This window comes from Beta vulgaris, chromosome 8, assembly GCF_026745355.1.
Source record: "Beta vulgaris subsp. vulgaris cultivar EL10 chromosome 8, EL10.2, whole genome shotgun sequence".
In the NCBI taxonomy this organism is placed as follows: domain Eukaryota; kingdom Viridiplantae; phylum Streptophyta; class Magnoliopsida; order Caryophyllales; family Amaranthaceae; genus Beta; species Beta vulgaris.
This window is the reverse complement of record NC_079209.1, coordinates 23669191-23692545: the sequence shown is the minus strand read 5'-3', so window position 1 is coordinate 23692545 and position 23355 is coordinate 23669191. Positions and strand designations below refer to the sequence as shown.

General features: G+C 36.5%; 1 protein-coding gene across 2 annotated transcripts in view; it reads left to right on the top strand.

Moving 5' to 3' along the window:
• The window catches only part of LOC104908006 (exocyst complex component SEC6), a 44705-nt gene continuing 21350 nt past the window's right edge, over window positions 1-23355 (top strand). Inside the window, exons 1-12 of one of the 2 annotated variants that reach the window (XM_010697046.4) lie at window positions 1-76; window positions 356-493; window positions 6692-6730; window positions 7041-7129; window positions 9304-9394; window positions 10857-10946; window positions 11031-11110; window positions 12002-12094; window positions 14627-14653; window positions 19437-19544; window positions 21983-22109; window positions 22778-22822. In XM_010697046.4, coding sequence (XP_010695348.1) covers window positions 365-493; window positions 6692-6730; window positions 7041-7129; window positions 9304-9394; window positions 10857-10946; window positions 11031-11110; window positions 12002-12094; window positions 14627-14653; window positions 19437-19544; window positions 21983-22109; window positions 22778-22822 — 918 coding nt within the window. In that variant the 5' untranslated portion in view covers window positions 1-76; window positions 356-364. Of the gene's footprint in view, window positions 77-352; window positions 494-5969; window positions 6072-6691; window positions 6731-7040; window positions 7130-9303; window positions 9395-10856; window positions 10947-11030; window positions 11111-12001; window positions 12095-14626; window positions 14654-19436; window positions 19545-21982; window positions 22110-22777; window positions 22823-23355 lie in introns of those variants that run through there. The other variant, XM_048634919.2, reaches the window with a different exon arrangement.

Below are 23355 nucleotides of genomic sequence, written 5' to 3'. Positions count from 1 at the left end.
TTTTTCCAAATAGAAAATTGTTTTATTTGAAAAACTGCTGTAGCCCAAATCTGTTACTCCTCCTTTCGCTCTCCTGGTAACTTTTGACTCTTCTGATCCCAATTTCTTCATTTGTCCATCATTCTGCTCCATTTTTTACTCCGCTACAATCCTGCCTAATCTCAGAGAAGACGTAGCTGCAATATTTTCCGATTCTCATATTTTTTGTCCTTTCACTTTCTAAAATCAGTCACAATTCCTTCAAAAATGCTATGAATCAGATCGCCTGAAATCACAAAATTGAACTTCAAGTTCACCTTATTTGATTCTATCACATTGCTTCTGATAATTTTCTGCGGAATTTTTTAATATATAGAACGCAATAATGATGGTGGAAGACCTCGGCGTCGAAGCCCGAGAAGCGGCGGTGCGCGAGGTTGCTAAGCTTTTGCCCGTTCCTGAGCTTCTACAATCTATTTCTTCGATCAAGGCTGATTACATTTCGCGTCAGCAGGTCTAATTTCTTGTCTTCTGCTTGATTTGATGCTTTCATTTTATTGTTCAGTACTATAATTGATTAATTGTGCGTTTGTATTTCTTAGTTTTGGTGGAATTTGTTCGTCTTATGTGATAATTAAGTGTCAACTGTTTTTGCTTAGGGTGTAAGTGTAGCAAATTTCGTTTAATACAACCGACTTGAAGTGAATTTGTTCTTATCAGAAAGAATAAGGTTATTTGTAAGGGTGGTGTAAGTTATTTGGTTAAAAACCGAAAACCAAACCAAACCAAACCGAATTAGTAATTTGGTTTGGTTTTTTTGAAATTCGGTTTGGTTTGGATTCAAAAAAATTATTTTTTCGGTTTTTCGGTTTGGATTGGTTTTGGTTTTGGAAAACCGAAAAAACCAAAAAAAAACCGAATTATTGTCACTTAACATACGAATTTTGTCTATTATTTTTTTGTTTTCTTTTTTTAATATTAATTACGAAAATACAAAAATATTGTCACTTGAAATACAAATTATCAAAAAAATTGGTTTAAATTCGGTTTGGTTTTTATCTTGGTTTGATTTAATTTCATTTTGGTTTGGTTTGGATTTTGGAATATGAAAAAAAATTGGTTTGTTTTGGTTTGGATTTTGAAAGATAAAAAAAATCCGGTTTGGTTTGGTTTTTGATTTCATATTTTGGTTTGGTTTGGTTTGGATTGAGTCGAATTTCGGTTTGGATTTGGTTTGGAAATTTCAAAACCGAATTTATTTTGGTTTGGTTTGGTTTTGACCTTAAACCAAACCAAAAACCGAACTTACACCCCTCTTGCAAATAGTTGAGAATCTCCGACGAATGTGGATTGATAGGTTGAACTAGTTTTCGGATTTGAGGATTGTTTGTTATTTTACAACTACAAGTCAGTGATTGCCATAATAAGAATTTTGTTTTTATAATCAACCACCTGTTTTCTGGTTTTCTATATAACTTTATGTTTGGCCTTCATGAGAAAAATGGGTTGTTGATTAGTGCACTTGGTAATAGGTAATACCTTACTTTAAGCCTGTGCTTGGTCTTGCACACTATTGAAGAATGGGACGGCTTTTGGATGCTCACAGTAGCTATTCGTGAGAATTTGAATGCAACTATGATTTTCCATGTCGGTTTTGGATGCTAATATATTTTTTCCATCTATGGTTATTGCACTCTTCTTGCTTTGAAAAGAGAGAGAGAGAGAGAGAGAGAGAGAGTTTTTTGGTGTTTAGAGAGCCACAAGGGCAAGTGATGAGAATCGATCCTAGGATCTCCCGGGAGGGAAGCTTTAACCAACTAAGCTATCCCTCACTCTGTGTCATGTGTGTGTTTTTGTGTGTGTTTTTGTGTGTGTGGACTGTGGAGGATTATGATGACTGACAAACCTTTGCTAGACAACTACTTTATAAATGCAAATGGCTCTGATAACTTATGTAACTTTGAATATGAGGAAAGTGGGTGCTACTACGATGAATTCTAACACTTTGTTTGGATAGCAATATAGGAGGGAAAGGAAGGGGAGCAATAGAGGAGGAAGGAGAGGAGAAATAAAGGGAGAGGGAAGATGAAGCTTCATTTTCCCTCCAAATCTCTCCAAGTTGGGAGGGATGATGTTTATTAAAGAGGGAGGCAAAATGGATCCTTCCCCCAATCCATTACTAGTCTTACATGCACGCAATGCGTGCGGTAACGTATGATAACAAATGAAGTAGTAAATAAAATTAATTGGGTAGAAAAAATGTCTTTATATTTTATTTTCTCAAAAAACTGATGTTCAGTTTAAATGTCCTACTTTCCCCCCTTTTTCTATTCAAATGAAAGAGTTAGTTTTCCTCTATTTTTTTTTTCTTTTTTTCCTTTTTCTATTTTTTGGTGTCCCCCATGTGTTGCCTTATATAATAGAGATTGAAGCAAGGGAATAGTTTCCCTCCCTTTCCCTTCCTTCTCTTTTTTTTTTTCTTCCTTCTATCCAAACAAAGTGTAAATAAAGAAAATTTGTCAGAGTAGTTATTTTGTGAGAAACAACCTTTTAAAAATTTTTTGTCAAGAGAAACCTTACACATACTTTGTTAGAAGAAACCTGATGACGTCATTCCGACTTTGACCAATATTTTCCGGCACTGACTCAATTAAAAATTTGCCAGCAACAATATTTTATAATAGTTTTTATTGTCAGAAACAACCTTTTATAATTTTTTTTGCAAGTTAAAACTTTGTACTAATTTTTTTTGCTAGATGAAACTATACCTAATTTTTTGGTGTTGACTAAGCCATTTTCGGGACTCACGCTTGTACAGAGATGGGCAATACTTGATTGCATTGAATTGAGATAGGCAATACTTGAATTGCAAAACCAATAATTTTTTGGAGGATTTGGATAAGAGTAGCTAAAAATAGGGATATCACAAATAGCAAAGGAGAGAATGAAGCAGGTTAGTTTCTATGGTGATTGGAAAAAGGGGTGAAAATAAAAAAAGGGGTCAAATGCCACCCTCATCGGTCAACGTTGGAAATGATTTGTCAACGTCAGGGAACTAGGTAAGGTTGATCTCACAAAAAAAATTTAGTTTAAGATTTTAATTTGCAAACAAATTTATAAAAGGTTGCATCTGACAAAGGCATTGTTTAAGGTTGATTCTCGCAAATCTTCCGGATCCTTAACCGAGTAAATGTCGGAATGACGTTATCAAGGTTTCCTCTGACAAAGTTTTTTAAGTTTAAGGTTTCTCTAGACAAAAAATTTTTTAAAAGGTTATTTCTAACATTAAGTTACTTATATAAGGTTGTTTCTGGCAAATTTAGATTTAGGAAGCGCGGTAGGCCACAACCTACTAGAGCAAATTATACAAGGTCTGCCAAAGAAATTGTTAGTGGAAGGAAAAATGAAAGATGTTTTGGACAATTTTCAAGTGGGTTGATGGTGCTGGTGAGGTAGAGCCATAGGGTTGCGTTGGAGTTTAAGGCTATTTTGTGGCTTGACTAATATGAGGGGAATGGTGATGGAGTACTATTGAGATCTATACTTTAAAAAATAAAATAGAGGTTGTCATACCCAATCAACTCTCCGATTGTAGTCAGCGATGGTAAGTTCGACCGTTAGAGAAGATTCAAGAAATAATAATATGAAGAAAAAGGAGGGGATACAAACTTACTTGTCGGAAGTTGTTGTAGGTTGATGCTCCTTGGTGTGAGTTCCTTAGTGCTTATTTTTAGGGAGAGAGAGAGGTAGGATTTGTAGGGGAGAGGCAATCAATTTAAAAGACTTTAGGGAGAACTTATTATGATATTGGCGGAAAGGGAACTCCAAATTCACTTACCCAAACAACATATATGGGAAACAAGAGTGCTCAATTACCTTTTCCTTTTCTCTAATAAAACCATTAGCTCTGAATCGATTGGAACCTTGTAGCTTTGATATGAATTGAAGTGAGTTTATGCATGTGCTCCTTTCAACTAATTTGCCTTGAACGGACCTTATTAAAGTTGAATTGGTTTTAATTTTTTGTCGAAGTTGAAATTACAAGGGCTGAATAAGAAAGTGCCAGGATGTGCTTTGTTTTGACAAAGTCCTCGTGTTCTTTCTACTTTGATAGATAACCTGAGAGCTTCCTTTAGGTTAAGTATGAATATGATAAACTCATTGCTAAAAAAGATTTCATGTCATGGGTGATGGATGAATTTTTAATTCTTTCTTTTAAAAATGTTATTCTCTAATTGATTAGCAAAATGTTTCTTTAGATTATTTCATACATCATTCTAGTTTCCATGTATTTTTGTTTAGGTAAGGTAGAACTTCAAAACCTTCTTACTTCTCACACTTGATGGGATAGAGACTAGATGTTGTTGGATGGTGTGTCTTCTTGTGGCTCTTAGGGAATTTTAAGCCTTCAACTCCACAAATATGCTATGAGTTTCACTTTTACAGTTTTCTTTTTGACCTTACGTAAGTCTTAAGCTTATAAACCGACCTATATATTTCACTTTCATCAATTTTGAATCTTAGTAAGGCATCTTTATGGTTTCAAACATCAACGTTTGAAGTTTATCTTAGGTCATCTTTAGATTTAAAAAGTGCCTTTGACTCAATATCAAGCTGAAGAAACTTGAACTTATTTGGTGGTAGTCTTGGCTGCCAGGCCTTTATTGGATAACATTAATGACCTCCATTACCTCCTTTTGCTTTTTAACTCCACTAGAACAAAAACATTTAAAAACTACCCTCAATTATTGTTACAAACTTTTAAACTCGTGCATTTGTACTTTGGGATTAGCATTACTGTGAAGCAAGCACATTGTAAAGGTTTTTGAACTTATTGTGACTCTGATATGTGATATTAAGATGCTAACTATTTCAGCTGCAAAGCATCCACATATCCAGTTTAAGGGGTTTTGCAAGCATTGTTGTAATTACAACCTCATCCAAGATGTAAAATCTGTACTTAAAGAAGTGTTAGAGTTTAATGTTCAATTTGGAGGAATTGACCATTAAGGACAGGTGCATGAGCACAAGGTGAAAATGAAATGTGCTGAAAAAGGTTGCACTTTTTTTAAGCTCTCCTGCTAGTAAGTCTACTATATGGTGTATGGTAGTAGTAGTAGTTATCTTAAAGATATTGAGGTTGAGGCTTGAGGGTGTTACAATCATCTACTGCTGTTTGTCTAGTTGTTGTGGCTTTCAAGCTAGAAAAGTTTCCTTTAGTTGTGGGAAAGGAGAGCAACAATCACCTTAAGCATATTACTGAACTTAAAGAAGAAGGCGACATCTCTTTACTTGTTAAATGGGCGTAGTAAATCCCTTTAGGATGTAGCTTGCACAGGAAGATATTGGAATCAGATATGGATCCATAGGTTTCCGTGGGATTCATTGGGCTGCTTTTGCAGAAATTTCATGCTTCTTATACTAGTCCATGAAAATTCGTTTGTCAGACTTTAGATCGATTGCAAGGTAGGAGATTGGGGTCCTCTTGTTTTTTCAGGAGTGTTTGGGCTTGGCTTGTTGCCCTTCTCTATTCGTTTTCCCGCACTTCATTGCTTCGGTGGTTTATGAATTTATCAGGTTCTTCTCGTTATGATGGGTACTGGAATATATCCATCCTCAAACTTCCTCTTCAAGAGACACAAACTTTAGATTATCTCGGCACAAGATTTCATATTAAGTATCTCCATGGGATAGGGTTGTCTTCCTAGCATCTCTATGGCTACATGCTTCTTGGGGATGTCTCCTGGTATGATGTTCTACCGTTATTATTTAGGAAAGGTAAAAGTATTTGAAACTTTTGGAAAACAAACAATCACTTAGTTTCTAGTTGCAATACTATTAAGTACAACAAGAATAGAGTTAGTTCATGAGTTGTCTTAACTTCCGAATTTATCACCATCTTCACTTTCCACAGTTACTCCTGGTCCTCATGGTATACTATGGTGGAAAATAAATTTGAGTTCTCATGTCTCTTTTGTCTGTTTATGTAGCCTGCCTTCACCTACCACAGCACATAGATGACGTAGTACGATAAGCTAGATTGAGTATTTAGCTCAAAAATTCATCCAAAGAAGATTGATCAATGCCTTCATGTATGGCACTCTTTTAGCTGTATGTTTTACACCAGTTTTAGGAATGCTAGATCTAGTATGTATATGGTCTAGTGCTTTTTACTTGTACTGGACAGCTCTTCATCTCTGATGTATTGCGAGATTGGAGTTTTTTTTTTTTTAATTCTTTTCCATTGATTTCTGTGGAATTTTTGGCCCCCTACTTTGCATCTAATCTTTTGTTTTGAAATGAAATTTATCTTTTTCATCTTGACAACTTCGAGAAGGCATTTTTATTCTCTGTTCGTTTGACATGGTTAATATATTCTTTTACTTTATTCTAGAATCTGTCGACTGTCTTGTTCTTTGTTTTCTTCAATTTGATGATTTTTTTTTTGTTTTCATGTATTTATGTGTAATATGTGAAAGAATTTTTTGAGGTCATGGGAGAGCATATTATGTATTCTATTTTCTATGGGTCAAGATTCTCATTGCTAGCTATGTGTACATCAAATGTTTGAACTTGGAGTGCCTTGACTAGTGTAATCATAAATTTGGTTAATTTACATGTGAAATTAGGGGTCTTCTTTTGGTATTTACTCATGGATTGTAGCTTGTTGGTCCTGTGATCTGACTACGTGTTGTTCTTTTATTATCACCAGGCAAATGATGCTCAACTTAGCACCATGGTTGCTGAACAGGTAACATTTCAGTTTATATATTTCGAATACTCCCTTTGACCCGAATGAGGTGCGACAAACACTTTTTGCTCTAGCTTCAATGGGAGTAAAGAGGAAGGTGGGTGGAAGTATGGCCCAACTTAGAGACAAAGTAGAGAGAATAAATTTACCAAAAGAGGCATGTTGCTACTAACTTGGGACATCCAAAAAAGGAATATGAATTTGTGGACGAGGGAGTATATATAATTCAAAATCTATAAAATTTTATGGTTTGATTATCATGATACTGCAGATTTTCTGATATTTAACCAATTGAGTGCCTCTTTTGCAGGTTGAGCAGGCACAATCTGGATTAAAATCACTTTCCTTGTCAGAAAGAACAGTTAACCAACTTCGAGACAACTTTGTTTCCATTGAGAAGTATGTAGTTTGACCATTGCTTGAGTTTCACTTTAGCCATAGAGCCTTCTTTTGTTTTAGGTCTTTAGGTTTTTGAAGGCTTCCTTTTTACTAGAATTTTCAATAGGGTAACACACACATTAGCAGTTTTGGTGTGTTTCCTTTAAACTCTATATCCTATCTTTTATAAAAGTAGAGCAATATTTTCATGACATTACACCTATTCAATTCAGGAAGGAAGGGGGGTGGGGGTGGGTGGGTGGGTGGGTGGGTGTGTGTGTGTGATTTGATAAGACACTGAATTAGGTCTAGACATAGAGGTTTTGACCTGGCTTGGAGGATAAATTGCTGGCACATTTTTGTTCTGATCTTTTCTATGTACATTCTGTGGTGTGATTAATATTGGTCTTGGTGCAAATGTACAGCTTCATCCACTGTGACCCTTTTAGGATCTACTAACTTATCTACCAATGCATGTTTTATCTCTTTCTGCTGGTCCTGGGTCAGTTGTCTCCACTAGCATTGAGAGATATTTGATGATGGAGTGTTTCCATCTTTATTAAATCGGGTACATTGTTGCATAGTCAATGCCTGAAGACCATTATAAGCCAGTTTACCTCTTCCTTATCAAGGTGTACAACCAATCTTGCTAACAAACAGATTTTGAGGCCACCTACCAAAATCAGAGAAATTCTTTATGTTGATTAATTGATGGAAATAGGGTAGGTGAGGAATAAAACTTCCCCCTCCCCTCCAATGACTCTATCTTTTACTTTTTAAACCCTAGTTGATGCTTTTAACGGTATGCTTGCCGAAGCTTTTTTTGATTGGTTCACTCAGGCTGTATCAAAGAAGAAAAATTAAGGAACAGTATAGTGAGATAGATGATAAAAGAAAATCTAAAGAGCTGTAACCTTGTAGACGAAGTGCTGATGTGAAAGGCTATGAAAACTAATGTTGAAACGTGGAAGGCTTTTTGTAGGGTAAGAAAACTAATGCTGTCCTGATACGCCTGATACTGAGCCCTATCAAATGTCAGTAATTTATCTTTAGATCAATAACAGAAAGTTTAAGAAATTGTCTTGCCTTTTCTGGTGTGCTGTCTTAATACTTTAGACTGTAATGGATTTTTGGCTCTCTTTGGGTGTAAGCTTCATATATTCTTTTATATATCTGAAAAGTATATGTAGCATATTGCATAGGCCTAGAAGACATGGCATTGCAGGTGAGTATATTATAGGGCATCTGGTATGCAGACTAAGAAGAGGGAAATTATGTGTTCTGTTTTAGTTGGCTGGAAGAAAATTACTGAAGTTATCGTGAAAGACTGGTGGTGGGGGTTCAGAGCAAGATTGCTGGAGTTTGCTCCCTAGGTTTAGTTGACACATGAAGTAATATAACTCTTGCAATGTTACAAATCTCAAAATGATAAACTGAAAACTCTAGAAATTATAGGCCCTTGATTTACACTTTTATGGGTAAATTGGGTGAAGTCTTCAAGCAATTCCTAAGCCTAGGATCCATTATCCATGTTGATAAGAAGCCCATTCTTATGTTTGCAATGCATACCTGCATTCTTGGAGAAAGTCCGCCACTCTGGTTTAGAGGCTGTAATGGTGACATTATTTTTTTTTTTTTTTTGGGGGGGGGGGATTGATTTGCAGTTTCACTACAGTATGAGAAGGTAAGGTGCTGTTAGTGCGAGCATGCACACCATCTAGCTCATCTTTCCTGCCTGTCATGTGAGAGATTACATTCACCTCCCTCTCAAAAGCTTGCAATTGTCTAGGTTAATCCTAAATTGCTTTGTTGGGAAATGGTTATAATTTCTTAGGAGTTTGGATTTGGACTGTTAGATTAACAGTCTGTTTTGTTAACAATTATAGAACGGAAGAGGACAAGGGTTGGTAGGGAAGGGAAGGAATGAGAAGGAGTGGGCTTGTAATTTCCTTCCGTGATGTTTGAAATTTGAACATTTGAAGAATTTGGTTCATTAAAACATAAGAGAAAAGGATCCCTCAAAGCCCTTTTTTCTTTCTCTCTTTCTCATTCCAATCCAAATGAGGGACAATGGATCACTCAATCTCTGTCCCCTCCCCCCTCCTCTTCCCCTTCAACTTCCCTCATGTAAGCACATTGTAAATATTGGCCAGTTACTAAGTTTGAACCTAAATTGATTTTCTTGTTGATGTCAGGCTATGTCAAGAATGCCAAACATTGATAGATAATCATGATCAGATAAAGCTCCTTAGCAATGTGAGGAATAACATGAACAAGACTCTAAAGGTAGGCTGAGCTTTGTTTTATTGCCTGCCTATATATGCATATCTTTTTACCATTTCTTCAGTTCTGAAAGGAAAAGAAATCTATCCAGCTTTCTGGTAATTAAGAAATGTAGTATTTGTAGATGCAAAGTGCCTGCTCTTAATCAGATTCCTGTCTGCTTGGAAATGACCTTTTGTCTGGTTGTAATGAGGTTGGTATGTATAAATTATAAGATGAACACAATCAGCGAAACCACTCTGCTTTCACTTCCTTGTCAGGTGTACAAGTAAATCATCTCATGCAGTGGTATAGTCTGCGCTACTGGTATATCCTTTTTCTAAAGTCTCATGTGCCCCTGGTTTATGCTCTCATTCAAAAGCGAAGGTCCTTGTCGAGCTTATAGACTTTTACCTTGGCAGCTACTTTAATGAAGGTTAATACCAATAAATTACTTTAGTGGAGGGTCCACAAGCTGTGTTACTTAGACTTCATTACTATTGTCAGACATAAGTGTGTAACATGTCAAATTTGGTTATTTGATAGAAATTTCACATGTTTTTCTGGTCTAAAATGATGTGTCAATTGTCCATATTTATGTTAGTATCGAATACGTAACCTGGATAGTAAAATAAAAATCTATATAACAGAGCCATTGTCCTATATGCTCTAGTATTTGCCTGCCATGATATAATTTTGGGGAGGAAAATGGACATCATACTTCTACATCGTTTATATTCTTGGCATACTGGCCAGAGTTGTTTGGTCTTTGGAGCACCATTAGTCATATCCTATGTAACTATGACTCTTCATATTGCCACATGCACTATATATCTTAAATTCACAGTTATAGAGAAAAGAATGTGTGATATGCGTGTAAAATGGGCCTGAGTAAGATTTGTCACAAGAACTCGAAAACAAGTTAACTTGAAATGTGTGTATAAGTATTTGTAAAGAGTCTTTGAAATGAGATCTATGTTTCTTAAAGACCTTGTCCCTGCATCCATGTCCAATGCTAGGGTATTGTCCTCATGTCAAAATTTTTTACCATTGATGTGTTGAACACATAGATATGTATCCATATCTAATGCCCATGTTTATGTAAGTAACATAGGTCATAACCCCCAATTTCTGATGGCAATGTGCTATGTTGCCGATCAAGACAGGTTTTGACTTTTGAGGGCTAAAACTCGAAAGTAGGCCAAGTTACTGTGGAGATGTATTCTTTGACTTTCATTAGAAAGTATTGGCTGGAGGGAAATAAGTCGATTACAAAATCGTTGACTTTGTGGTATGGGACTAGTAATTTCTTTTGGTTTCACGTTGCATCTATGCAAAAACTCTTTCCTGCAGTGCTTCGAAGGCCTTGTTGGACTCGTATTTTCTATGGAAGATATATTTTTTCCCCTCAATTACTACTAGTGTTTTACTAATTAAATTATAATCTTCCTCAAAAATTCTTCTAATTTACATCAATCTCATGCAGGATATTGAGGGAATGATGTCCATATCAGTTGAAGCAGCTGAGGCACGAGAATCACTAAGTGATGATAAAGAGCTTATCAACACATACGAGGTAGATCAAAATTTTGCATATTTGTTTCTGTTCGATGTTATATCTGTTTTGTTGTTCTATGCTTAGCTCTGTTAATTTTGACAGAGATTGACCGCTCTAGATGGAAAGAGGAGATTTGCATTGGCAGCTGTTGCATCACATAAGGAAGAGGTTGGAAGAATAAGGTAAGCATCTGTTTCCTGTTGGTTGACGAATATTAATTGGTAGTTGAAGCGAAGCAACAATCTCAATCATCAGAAGCTTAGTTACTGGGTGGCAAAATGATTTGCCTTGTGTTCATGTTCTGAGTGATAGTCCACTTTCCTACCATTTATATACAATATGACACAGTTCCACTCCCATCACAATGGTTAGGCCCAAGAAGTTATTGATATTGATAAATCTAATTGCATAGTTCCTTCAGACATGGTTTAAACCTCATGAGGTTGAACTAAGAATGAATATAGCAATGAGGACCACATAGGTATGCTGATCTCATGAAATCAATAATTCAATCTATGCATGTGTTCCATCTGCTTATGTGTATGATATCATTCAGAATGTTGGTAATACTATTTGCTACAAGATATTTTGTTCTGGGGAACCTTGCTCATGTATTGGGTTGTCTAGTTAAGCTGTCTGTTGCTTGTAATTGCAATTATTGTAGAATTAACTGCTACCAAGGCAATTGCATGCCTTCTACAACCATTGGGCTAGTTGATTTGTTCTCTTCGGCACTGCCTAATAGAATGCTGGTAGGGTGGTGTTGTGGGTGGAGACATGGAGTAAGGTTTGCATTTACATATAGAATGGTTACCTTGAAGCAGCATTTTTCTTTTGAATATCTTCCGATTTAAGGTGATTGAACTTTGTCTCCACTCTCCATGCAAATAATTGGTTAACCTTCTATTAGTCACTGCCGTTTGATTGGAGACTCGCTGTTCGATATGATTACTTTACACTGAAAGCTGTTTTGAAATACTTTTTGTGGTGTTAACATGCTGATGATGCATGTATTTTTGGTTTTTCTTCATCATGTGATGCCGCCAAGACTTACAATAATGATTGTCACCCAGAGAATATTTTGAAGATGTAGACCGGACATGGGAGACATTCGACAAGACCTTATGGGGACATGTTGGCAACTTCCATAAACTTTCTAAAGAAAGGTATGTGCATCTTTTGCTAAGTAACAAGTAAACATATTGTAAATCTCTAGAGATGTAATGTCATTTGTAGATGTTTTATGAGTTAAATACTAGGAGATTCAAATTCTTTAGTTTAGCGGTGTCACCAGATGTATTGACCAGAACATGCATATTTCTTCATTGTTCACACAAAGATTTATGGTGAAAAGAGATGAGAAAGGATGAGACAGAGAGAAATAAAGAAACTACCGTCCCTAGTTTGACAGCGAGAAGGTTTCCCTTTTTTTTTTTTTTTTTTATATATCTGGTGCACCATCATCATCTTATAGTTGTTTATACTTCCTCTGTTTCATAATAGATGCATCATACTGACTTCTGGGATGATTCTGGAGGAAGAAAGTGGAACTTCTCTCTCCTCCCTAAGCATGATCAACACTACCTAATGTTAATTTTGCCTTCCAACATTGAATTTTTCTAATATCTACACGAGGCGAATATTTCCTACAAATAACGTTTGAGAATTGAACTTTAGAAATGTAATGGAACAAAGAAGTAGACATGACCTTTCTCGGATGGCATACATGCATGCAGTCTCTCCCCCTGTTTGTTTATCCTATGCTCGTTTGGGATTGGTTTCAAGATGGCCTCTTGTACCAGCATCAACCGTGGCCTTATCTTTGCAGATAATAGCCTCTTTGTTTTTTTGTAAAGCTACTACCATATCAGCCCCTAACTTAAAGCCTTCTCAATAATTTTCTGTACTGATTCGGGCCAAGTCACAACTTTATTTAAATCGTCTATCATTTTTCCCAAGCATTTTACTAAGTCCAAGAAAACAATTCCCTGGTTAGTGTTTTTAGCATGACCCCTGTAGCCTTCCTTTGGCGATACATAAGAGTCTTATTTTTGTCTTTTTCAACAGTGTTGTTTTCTTCGACAAAATTTGTGTAGGCCTTGGTTTCAGAAAAATGGCCCATGAAAACAAAGTCTTTTGGCTCAACTTGGTTGAAATCTATCATACCACAACAATATCTGGGTTTCCGTTGTTCGACAAAAGTAGCTTCGACAGTGCTCGTATGCTGAATATAAATCTAAGCCAAAAAAGATTGTCATTCGAAATTTTAGTTCCCAGTACTCGAAGTATTTACGTAATGGTATCAGATGGAGTATTGGTCACGGAGCTGATGTTTTCTTCTGGATGGACAACTGGTTTCCTCATTCTGATTTACTGGAACTACTCTATCTTGACTCTACAACTATTGATAATATCAACTAACATTTAAAGGCTGTATTCTCCCTATCCCGCATTACATTATTCCATTCATACAATCCTTTCTTCCTTCCGAGATCATAAACCTTATTTTGGCTATCCCTATCCTCTAGAAAATTGTAACAACAAATCCTACTGGGGACTTAGGACTTACGAGTATGACAGCCAGTAATATACAAGTTAAACAGCTATGTGACTTGCCCATGGCATTCATTTAAGAACCTCAATTGATGGCTTTTCTGTCGGGTATGGCATCCTGATTCCTGATATCATGCTGAAATTACATATTGTTCCAATATTAGGCCTTCTAGAATAGTCTTACTGCTGATAATAATATTATCCAGCGTCATCTGCATGTCTAGTATGCACTTATCCCCTTTGTGCTGATGGAAATGATCCCTTGATCATCTTTTTCTTTCACTTCCAATCATCTGTCACTTTTGGTGTAAGTCCTGCAAAAGGGACTGGACTGGTTGGGGTTTTGTAATCCTTCTTCCCCAACCTTCGCTCTTTACTCTTACCTCTATCTAGTCTTCACATTGCTCTTCGTTGCCCTTATTTGCTTATTGCCATTAAAGAATCTGGAATGTATGTAACTCTATTGTTCTCCAAAATCTCAGCCTATTCAGGATAGGGTTTTCTTCTTCCAGATCTTCAATCATTAACTCATGAAAATTTGTGCCACATAGAAGTGAGACAAGTAAATGAAACCAAGGAAGTATCATTCATCAGTTTATAAACACCGAAACACGTAGTATTGCCTCGCGTAAAACACCATAAAAAACTAACTAATATAGCAAGCCATGGGCTGGGTGATCAAAGATATATTCACCAAAGTTTAAGCACCAATTACTGTATGGTTAGGAATATAAATTATATGGGTTTGATAACTACTAGTTAATATAAAAGAAAAAGGGAAGTAAAATAAACAAGGGTTATCAGGGAAAAGCTATGCACTTTTATTGACTGTGCTGCATTTAGACTATGTTGTTATGCATTTGTTTCCAATTTTCCAACCTTGCATACTCTTTTAAAATTCATGTCGCAATGTCAGGATTATATTGTTCAAAAAAAGGGTGTGAAAGACTTTGTATGGGTTTTGAAATTGAAATAACATTTTCTGTGAAAATTCGAGTTAAATGTTTGTAGTTTTTGTTTTAACTTATTTTATATGGACCCCATGTTTTATGGTCATTCGTTTTAACTATTTTAGAAACGACATTCATTGTTTCCTCTGAATTCTTTGTATGGATATGCTGATATTTGATGCTCTCTTTTTGCAGTCCGCAAACTCTTGTTCGTGCATTAAGGTACACATAAATTTTGATCCACCTTCTATTGTAATGAATTATATGTATTACTAATTACCATCCTCGTAAGTTGTGCATCTGTTTGCTTTGCAGTGTTTATATATTATGGAACATTCTTCATGATTGAGACAATATATATGTTTTTTTTTTGTTCTTTGCTCATCCATATGTAGAAAAATATACATCATATTCCTCGAGGACTATAATCAGGTCATTCTCGAATTGATGTATCATTATAAAACGAATGATAGCTCTTGATTCCACTTTTCCTTCATTTCTAGGTATAGTAGAGGGACTATGACTTTTAATTGGTATTAGTTTGCGTTATCGTTTCATTATGTGGAATTTTGGAATGTTAAATGATATATTTCACAATACCAATTTTCGTCTTTGGGCCTCTTGGGGCTAAAGATCTGATAACAATATTGTCCTAATGAAATTATGTGGAAGAAGAAATATATGCATAAATTAATGTACACAACTACTCCCATGATTTTAGTAAATTTTACCCTCTCGAAGAGAAAGAAGAGGTTGTAGCTTATAAAAGTCTTAGGTTTTAATATTTTATATTCTTTCCAACCTCAATAAAAGTTGGAACAAGAAATAGTGGATGTATTAAGTTTGAGCGACAAACAAGACGGGGGAGCATTAAGGGGTGGTGGTGGTGGAAGAGGAGAAAAAAGTGGGTTAAAAACTTAAGGGAAAAGGGTCCTCAGTGTTCTAACCTCAAAGTTGCGTCTATGGTCCTCAAAGTTTTGTGCTGGCAAAGAAGTTACCCCTCTTGAAAGAAAACTTTGAAAAACAAAACAAAGATGTTTCTTGGAACTTACATGTAATGAATTAGCTTAAGGCGGGAGGGGTATTGTAGGCAATGCATAATTAGTTATTAGAATATGCTTTAGAAGAAGCTAGTCAGTTAGTTAGACTAAGTAATACTATATAAAGAGAAGATCAGTGATAAAAAAAAGGATGAGAAGCACTGAGAATTCTCTTTGTTTTTTGTTATACACTATGGGAGAGAACAAGCGTCTTGAAATCTTGTGCTATCTTTTATTTTTAGCTTTTGATGCAAATTTCCATATTCTTTCTTTAAAGTTCTGTAATTTTTTTTTTTATGATTGTAACAAATTTTTAAGTTTGCTGTTTCAACAGTATAGAAGTAAGATATGTGCCTGGGCCTCCCCCTTTAAAATCTATGAGGGGCCGTTTGGTTTCCATGAGGGTAAGGGAATGGAATCAAGAAAGGGGTAGAGGGAGAAAGGAAAGCAAAACCCTTAGATTAAAAATGTTGTTTGGTTGAAATTTTTTGTTTCTCTCTTTACTCTTTTTACATCCTTCCACCACCATCCTCCCTCTCATGTTTGCCGGAGCCCTACCGGAACTTCCACCGCGCCCCCGCCCCCGCCGGAACTCCCACCGCACCTCGCCGGAACTCCCGCAGCACTGCGCCTGCGATTCCCCCTCCCCTTTCAGATCTGCCGTTTTCGCCTGCAACTTCCCCTCCCCGTTGTTCTTTTCCGGCTAGTTGACATCCCCCCTCCCTGCTTCCGGCCGTCGCACCCTTTCCCCCTTCTGGCCGCAGCCCCTTCATTCTCGGGGGTGGTGGGTTATGGGTGAGGGTAGTGGTTTTTCGAGGTTGGTCGTGGGTAATGGGTGGGTGGGGGTGGTTTTTCGAGGGTGGTGGATGGTTTTTTTGGCCGGTGTGGTTGGCAGTGACAGTGGTTTTTCGAGGATGGGTGGTTTTTTGAGGGTGGGGGTGGTTTTCCGGGATCGGAGGAGGTCTCCTGGTGGCTGGTTGGGCGGTGGTTGGGTGGTCTTAGGTTGGCGGTTCTGGTGGCCATAGGGCGGGCAGGTGAAGGGGTCGGTGGGTGGGTGGATCTGTGGTTAGGAATGGCGGCGGTGGGACTCCGGTGGTGGGTGCGGTGGGGCTGTTGGACACTATTGGTGGTGGAGATGGGGTGAGGGTGGTAGTGGTTGGCTAGTGGAGGGGGTTGTTGAGGGGATTGGGTGGTCAAACTAAATGGTCAAGGATTTTCAAAACCCCCATTTCTAAGGGGAGGGGGAGGGGGGTTAGAGAATCAGGTTAGAGGGATTTGGGGTAATGGAGGGGAGAAAGGGAAAGGTAAAACCACTCAACCAAACAACTTTTAAGCGAATAGAATCAATCTATTCCCTTTCCCTTTCCTGTAAACCCCTTACCAAACACCCCCTTACATAATTAAATCTGGCTGTCTTGTGGGTTTACTCACTCCAGGCTCAATATGTCACCTTTTGTTTTACAACCCAGTTGTCTTACCTCTTTCCATCATATCTCAACCCAACCCGTTTTTAATTAACCTCACCCAAGCTTTAACATATAACTCATCTTATCATTTCCACCCTCAAACCAAATATTCACTAATTCACCCAATCTTTGCCAATATCCCATACCACCTCTCAGAATATAATTAAAGACATTCAAAACCTCAGCAAAGAGGAGCTGCTATACAAGTTGAAGCTGGGTTTATGTTCCATGGGTAGCAAACTGTGTGATCTTGAATTCTCGATCATCAATGCTGAGTCCCGCGATTCAGTGCCAATTGCTATCCACCTTCAGGAGAAAGTTGAAGTCTCGGGGCCGGTAATGTGATGAACTAATCTAAGGGGAGGGGAAGTATAGGTAATGCATAATTAGTTGTTAGGATTAGCTTTTAGAAGAAGCTAGTCTGCTAGTTAGACTATGAGATGGTATATAAAGAGAAGATCAGTGAGAGAAGAAGGATGAATATAATTGAGAGTTCTTTGGTTTTGTTTTACACTTTGGGACAGCCCTAGCCTCTCAAGAGCTTGTGCTACCATTTCTTCCCACTTCCCAGCATTTAATGCAAATTACCATCTTCTTCTTCCTTTTAATTTATGCACAATTTTCCAGTTCATAACATTAGATAAGAGAATGGACAGTCTGATTCTCTAGATTAAACTTTTGAATGTCAAAGAGCAACATTCTCTGATAAAATTAGTCGGTGGAAACTGGAAAACGAAAATGCAACTTTATAAAATTTGAAGATGGATTGACATCTTTTTGGAGGGAAAGAGCTACGCATTGTTGGATTATGGAAGGTGATCCTAACATAATTTTTTATCGCATGACCAATAACAGAAGAAAGTTCTTAGCCATTAAAAGCATTCAAATTGAGGTGAGAGACCCTTTTAGAGTTATCATCAATGAGTGAAACAATTGCAAATTTCTCTAAAAAGTATTACCAGGAAGAGCACCCCCTCAGACCTCCAATGAACATACCCTCTTCTAAGTTCTAACTCTATTTTCGTGGAAGAGCCACAGAATTTTAGAGAACATTTTCCATAAAGGAAGTTTGGATGGTGATTAGGGAGCCGGGTAATGACAAATCTCGAGTATGAGTTCACTTTAATTTTCTTGAACATACTGATTGTTCATTACAAAAGGGAGACATTATGGGGCTTTTCTCTGATATTCATGAGCAGGGTCTTTTTGAGAAGAGCCTGCATGCCACCATCATAAGCTGGCTGAGAAAAGTGGAGGAGTTGACTTAAAGAACTATAGGTCTATTAGTCTGATTGGCAGTACCTGTATAATCATTTGAAAGGTTTTTGCTTCTATATCGAGTCAGGAAATAGGTTAGTTGGTGGGTCTTTTCGAACAATGCCTCTTGACAAGTTTTGGATGAGTTTGTATAGTTGGAGTCCAGTTTAGTCTCTCAACATCACTTGACTTTTCCCGATTTTGTAGATTAATTGCTCCATGATAGCTTGAGGACTTGAGCCTTTTCATTTCTTATTATGCACTCCTTTTGTAAATGGGTGACACCCCCTTTATGCCTTTTTAGTCTAATTTATTATTAATTATAAAAAAAAGAACAATTAGTCAGTGACCAGTAGCCGTCACTCATCATATATGTTCAGGTCGATTGGCTTCCATGCTGTTCAGTTTTAAGCACTGTTGATGCCTTTGCTCCAGTATCAGGCTGATTAATAATGAGTCTTATGTCTCATATGATTGAAGAAAAAGAAAGAAATAAGGCGAGAGAGCAACGAGGGCCTCAAACTTGTACGGTTAATGGGTATGGGCGAAGGAGTTTTAAATGATGGGGTATAACATATCATTTCAAATCCTTCACTTACAGGTTTGGGCCAATTCCAAATTTGAGATTCTTTGGTACCAAATACTGTTATTTCACCCAATTCTAGAATGTCATTTAAAATTCTAGTATCTAGAATATCACAATGCTAATTAGTTCACAAGTGTCAATTTTAATAACTAATGATTTACGTAATTTCATGTACATATTTATTCTGATCTCTAAAAAGAGATATAGATAGTAGAATATCAATCTGTCTAGTACAGCTTCTTAGTGGAACCCCGAATACCTGGAACCTAGGGGATATAGAATGTCACTATTTTTGAGGCCTTGGAGCATGTTTGCACGCGTTTTTCATCCCCGAATTCTGGATCTGTTGTTTCTGGGGTTCAGTTAATTATCTAATGTTCCCCTCCCCTAAAGAAAGCGAATATAGTAAAATAATAATCCCGCCCACTGATCACTGTGGCTCTCTATTAGTGTCATGACAGGGTGTCCACAGATACGAAATATTTTTCATGTTTGGTTAAGTTTAGCCATCGTTGATAAGAATTCTGTATCTCATGCTCTTGTTTATAAGCTTAGGTTATCTATATTGTGTCATATGATGCTGGTGTTGACAATGTGCAAAGGAAATCGATTGTTTTTATCTTGTTGTCTAGCTCAGTTGTCCTTGAACTTTACAGGGTTGTTGAAATGCAAGAGATCCTTGATCATCAACTTGCTGAGGAAGCCGCTGAGGCTCAGGGAGATGGAGCGATGGCATCGATTGGGAATGCTCGTCGAACCACTAAGTAAACACCTCCTGGTTAATTTTACATGTATTCTCTTACAGTTGATTATAGTAACTCGTTTTCCCCTTCAGCATGTCAACAATTTTCTGTATGGATGGAAGTTTTTTTTTTTTTTTTTTTTTTTTTTTTTTTTTTTCTGATCTCTGTGTTGTTTTAAATAGTTGACCTCTTTGATTCGAGTAACTGGCAACTACAAATTGAATTAGGAAAGTTTGATTTGTTATCAAGAATGTAGTGTTTGTGCCTCCTTCAGATCAGGCGCTCTTTTTTTTCTGGTTGAAAATTGGTGATGAAGAATGATATCAAGAGCATCCCGATGGTAGTCAACCTTGTACAAGAGGAGGGCTATAGTAAAATTGTATCTTGCCCCAGATCGCATACAATTCTCTTGAACCAAAAACCTGCGGACAAGGTGAAGCCTTCAATCCATAGGATAGAAGTATAGAATCATGCATGTTCGCGTCTGAAAATCAAGGAAAGAGAATAGATGCTCATCCTGCACTTAGGTCCCACTATACATGATCTTGAAAAAGTAAACTTAAACTTTTGGTGAGACAAGGCTTCCTCCGTAGGATCTGTCAGTAAACTTAAACTTTTGGTGAGACAAGGCTTCCTCCGTAGGATCTGTCAATTCCTCTTGTAAACGTACTGCACCAAATAGCCAGAGGAACTAGCTTCCATATTACTGCAATTCTTTTGTCCTTCAAAATCCAACACCTCTTCAAAGCTAACAGATATTCTTCATTTTGTGGGGTTGTTGGTTAAACCTAACTTGATCTGAACAAGATGAGCCAAGTGCCACAAAGAAATATCCAAGAACGGAAAGTAGAATTGACGAGATTACTCTTTATGTTTGCAAAGACTACATCTTCTAGCAAGGCTATAATCTTCATTCGGGTTCATCTTAAGTTGGGATGTTCTTGTTAGCTTCCAACCAACCAAATATGGTTTAGGAGCCTTTGATTTCCAAATGGTCTCGAAAGAAAATGTTTCCAGCCTCGTCAAGCATGTATCAGAATCTGCTCATAGACAAGGCACCTCCACCATATTATTATACTATAGAATCACCTCATCAGGTTTGGCAATCATCTTAGGTAGCAAATTCAGCATGCTGAAGAGTTACTAGAGTATAGATTGTAGATTGCTTCTGCTGCCATATCATTCAGAGGTCTAAAAAAGGATAAATCCAAATGCTTTTTGAGTATCATTTTGCGATGCCACTTCATTGAACTTAGGTTCTTGAATCCTGTTCAGGCATACAGAAGTAGGAATTTGCGAATTTGTAAATAATCTAATAAAAGTGTAAGAGTTGGAGGAGAGATAAAATATATTGGTATGTCATGTTTAGGAAAAGGATTGAACAATAATACAGCTTACTTCTCTTATACATATTTTTTTTTTTTATGTATCATTTATTACATCATACTATTTTAAAGTGTGTGCATCTAACTAAGGCCCTGATTAGTTCAATTTAAAGAACAGATTTTCAGTAACAACAATTTTACTTTAGTAAAAACAAGTAATCAGCAAAAATAAGTTTTAATCAGTAGAAATCAGTTTTATCTAGTAAAAAATCAGTAAATCATATAGGAGAATGACACCAAAGAATACAAGAACACTTTTTATTAGTAATAATCAGCTGTAATTAGCAAAAAACAGTTTGTATAAGTTCTATTAAGTATACATCAATTTAATCTGTGAAAGTAATTCGAGTTTACTAGGAAATAGGCAAAGTGAATTGGGCTGAAATATAAAATAAATCGAAATTACAACTCTGCAAATAAAAGGAGATATTAAACAAGGAGATATCAAACTATTCAAGCAATTACTTGGCTTTAAGAAAAAATGTATAATTTTGAGTTTACTAAAAAAAGTTTTTTGTCTAGTTTGTTAGTTTCAATAAGGTATTGGTGCTGATGCAGAATATGAGTATGGTAAGAATTCTGTTTTGAGAATCTGGAAAGTGGAAAATACGATAATTTATTTGATTATGTATAAACTTGGTTATAACGGTGTCTACTTCCATTGAGAAATAAGTGGAATTGAAAGAAGTAAATAGAAAAATCATCAGCTCGTCACCACCTCTCTTAAACTTGCAAAGATGCTGTATGCCTGTATCCTTTTGATCGTTAGTTTAAAAATCAAGTGACCTGCTGTTATGTGAGAAATATGTAGTGATAGGGATAAGCCATTCCGTTGTTCTGTTTAAATTCATGATGGCAGTGTTACCCACTGCTAGTCATTCAGTTTGCTTTGTTGAAAATGGATTGTACTTGTAAGCAGTCCTCTGTATGTGCCCAATGAGAAGCTTTATCATGCCAAGAATTACGATAAACGCTGTCTTCTTATTCCAATTTTTTAAATTAGTAAGGTACGTATCATTTTTGTGAATCAGTTTGTAAAATCATTTTCCTAACTATTATTATTGGTGTTGTTAGGGATGGGAAAAGAAATAATGCAATGGCATCTCCTAAGCGGAAGATTCAGGGAAAAGGCTACAAGGACAAATGCTATGAACAAATAAGAAAGACAGTGGAGGAACGGTTTAATAGGCTTCTCACTGAGGTTAGTCTTTCAGCTCATTTTTCTGTTCTATAGTGTGGTTCTCTGTGATACAATTTTTGTAAATGGTAGATTATATCGAAGTCCTTTCTACGCTCTTTTTGATGCAATGATTATAGTGGAAGTTGTTCTGTACGCAAATAAGATGACATCCATAGTGAATGAGTAACTGACCAGAAATATCCATTATTTGTGCATGACATATACATGGTGATTTTATGAACTGCACAGGTAGAGGATGGAGGCACAGTATCTCTTCTGCTATTTTTGTTTATTTTATTTAATTTTATGTGTGGATGCGGATCCACTTATTTGATTTGAAAAATGAACTTTCCAACAAAGACAATCTGTTTATATCAAGCATTTGATTACGAATGAATCTCTTAATTTATTGTTTTGAAAAAAGAAGTAGCATACTGCTCAACAGCTTCACTTTTGTTTTGTGACTAGCTGTGCTTTAGAAAGATTCCTTTTTAGTAAGTGCTGTTTATCTTGTTTCTTGTTTTACTTTTTCAATTGATGTTCAAATTGTTCTCTGGTTAATACATCTTTTCTCCAGACGAGTCAATGTTCAGTGTAATTTGTTATGTGAAACATGCTTTTTGGTAATTAATGCAAGTTTATAAAATTGTCCATCTACTAGAGCTTTCTAACTGCTGTTCTTGTATCAGCTTGTTTATGAGGATCATAAAGCAGCACTGGAGGAAGCGCGGACGGTATGTTCAGATCTCTTCTGCTCTTTTTTCTCACAGCACTTTCACTTCAGAATAATTTAGACTATATTACTGCGCAAACAAAATCATACTTATTCTGTTGCTCTGCTTGACCTACTATTAGTGAATCCTTGGTCACATGAAATTCATTTATTCTTTCCCTCGATTGTAAGAATTTTTGGTGGAGCTATAACATAGATGAAGGTGTACCTAAATAAACCAAAAAAAAAAACACATAAATTACAAAAAGAAATTCCTGAGGGTCTCCACATTAGGTGAAATCTGATGGCTTAGAACCTTTGTCAAATAATATTCTCTTTGTACATGTTGTTTGAACATTCGCGAGCTGAATTCCATCGTCTTGACTTTCTTAATGCAACGGTATTTTTCTTGTCTTCCATATCATAGATGGCCAGGTTAATGCAAATTGTGATCAATTTCATGAATTTTCCCTATGTGTGAATTGCTATGCATGATAGCACAAGACATCTCTTTCTCTCTCTTAAGAAGAGTTATCTTCTTGATGTCCGTCTAAA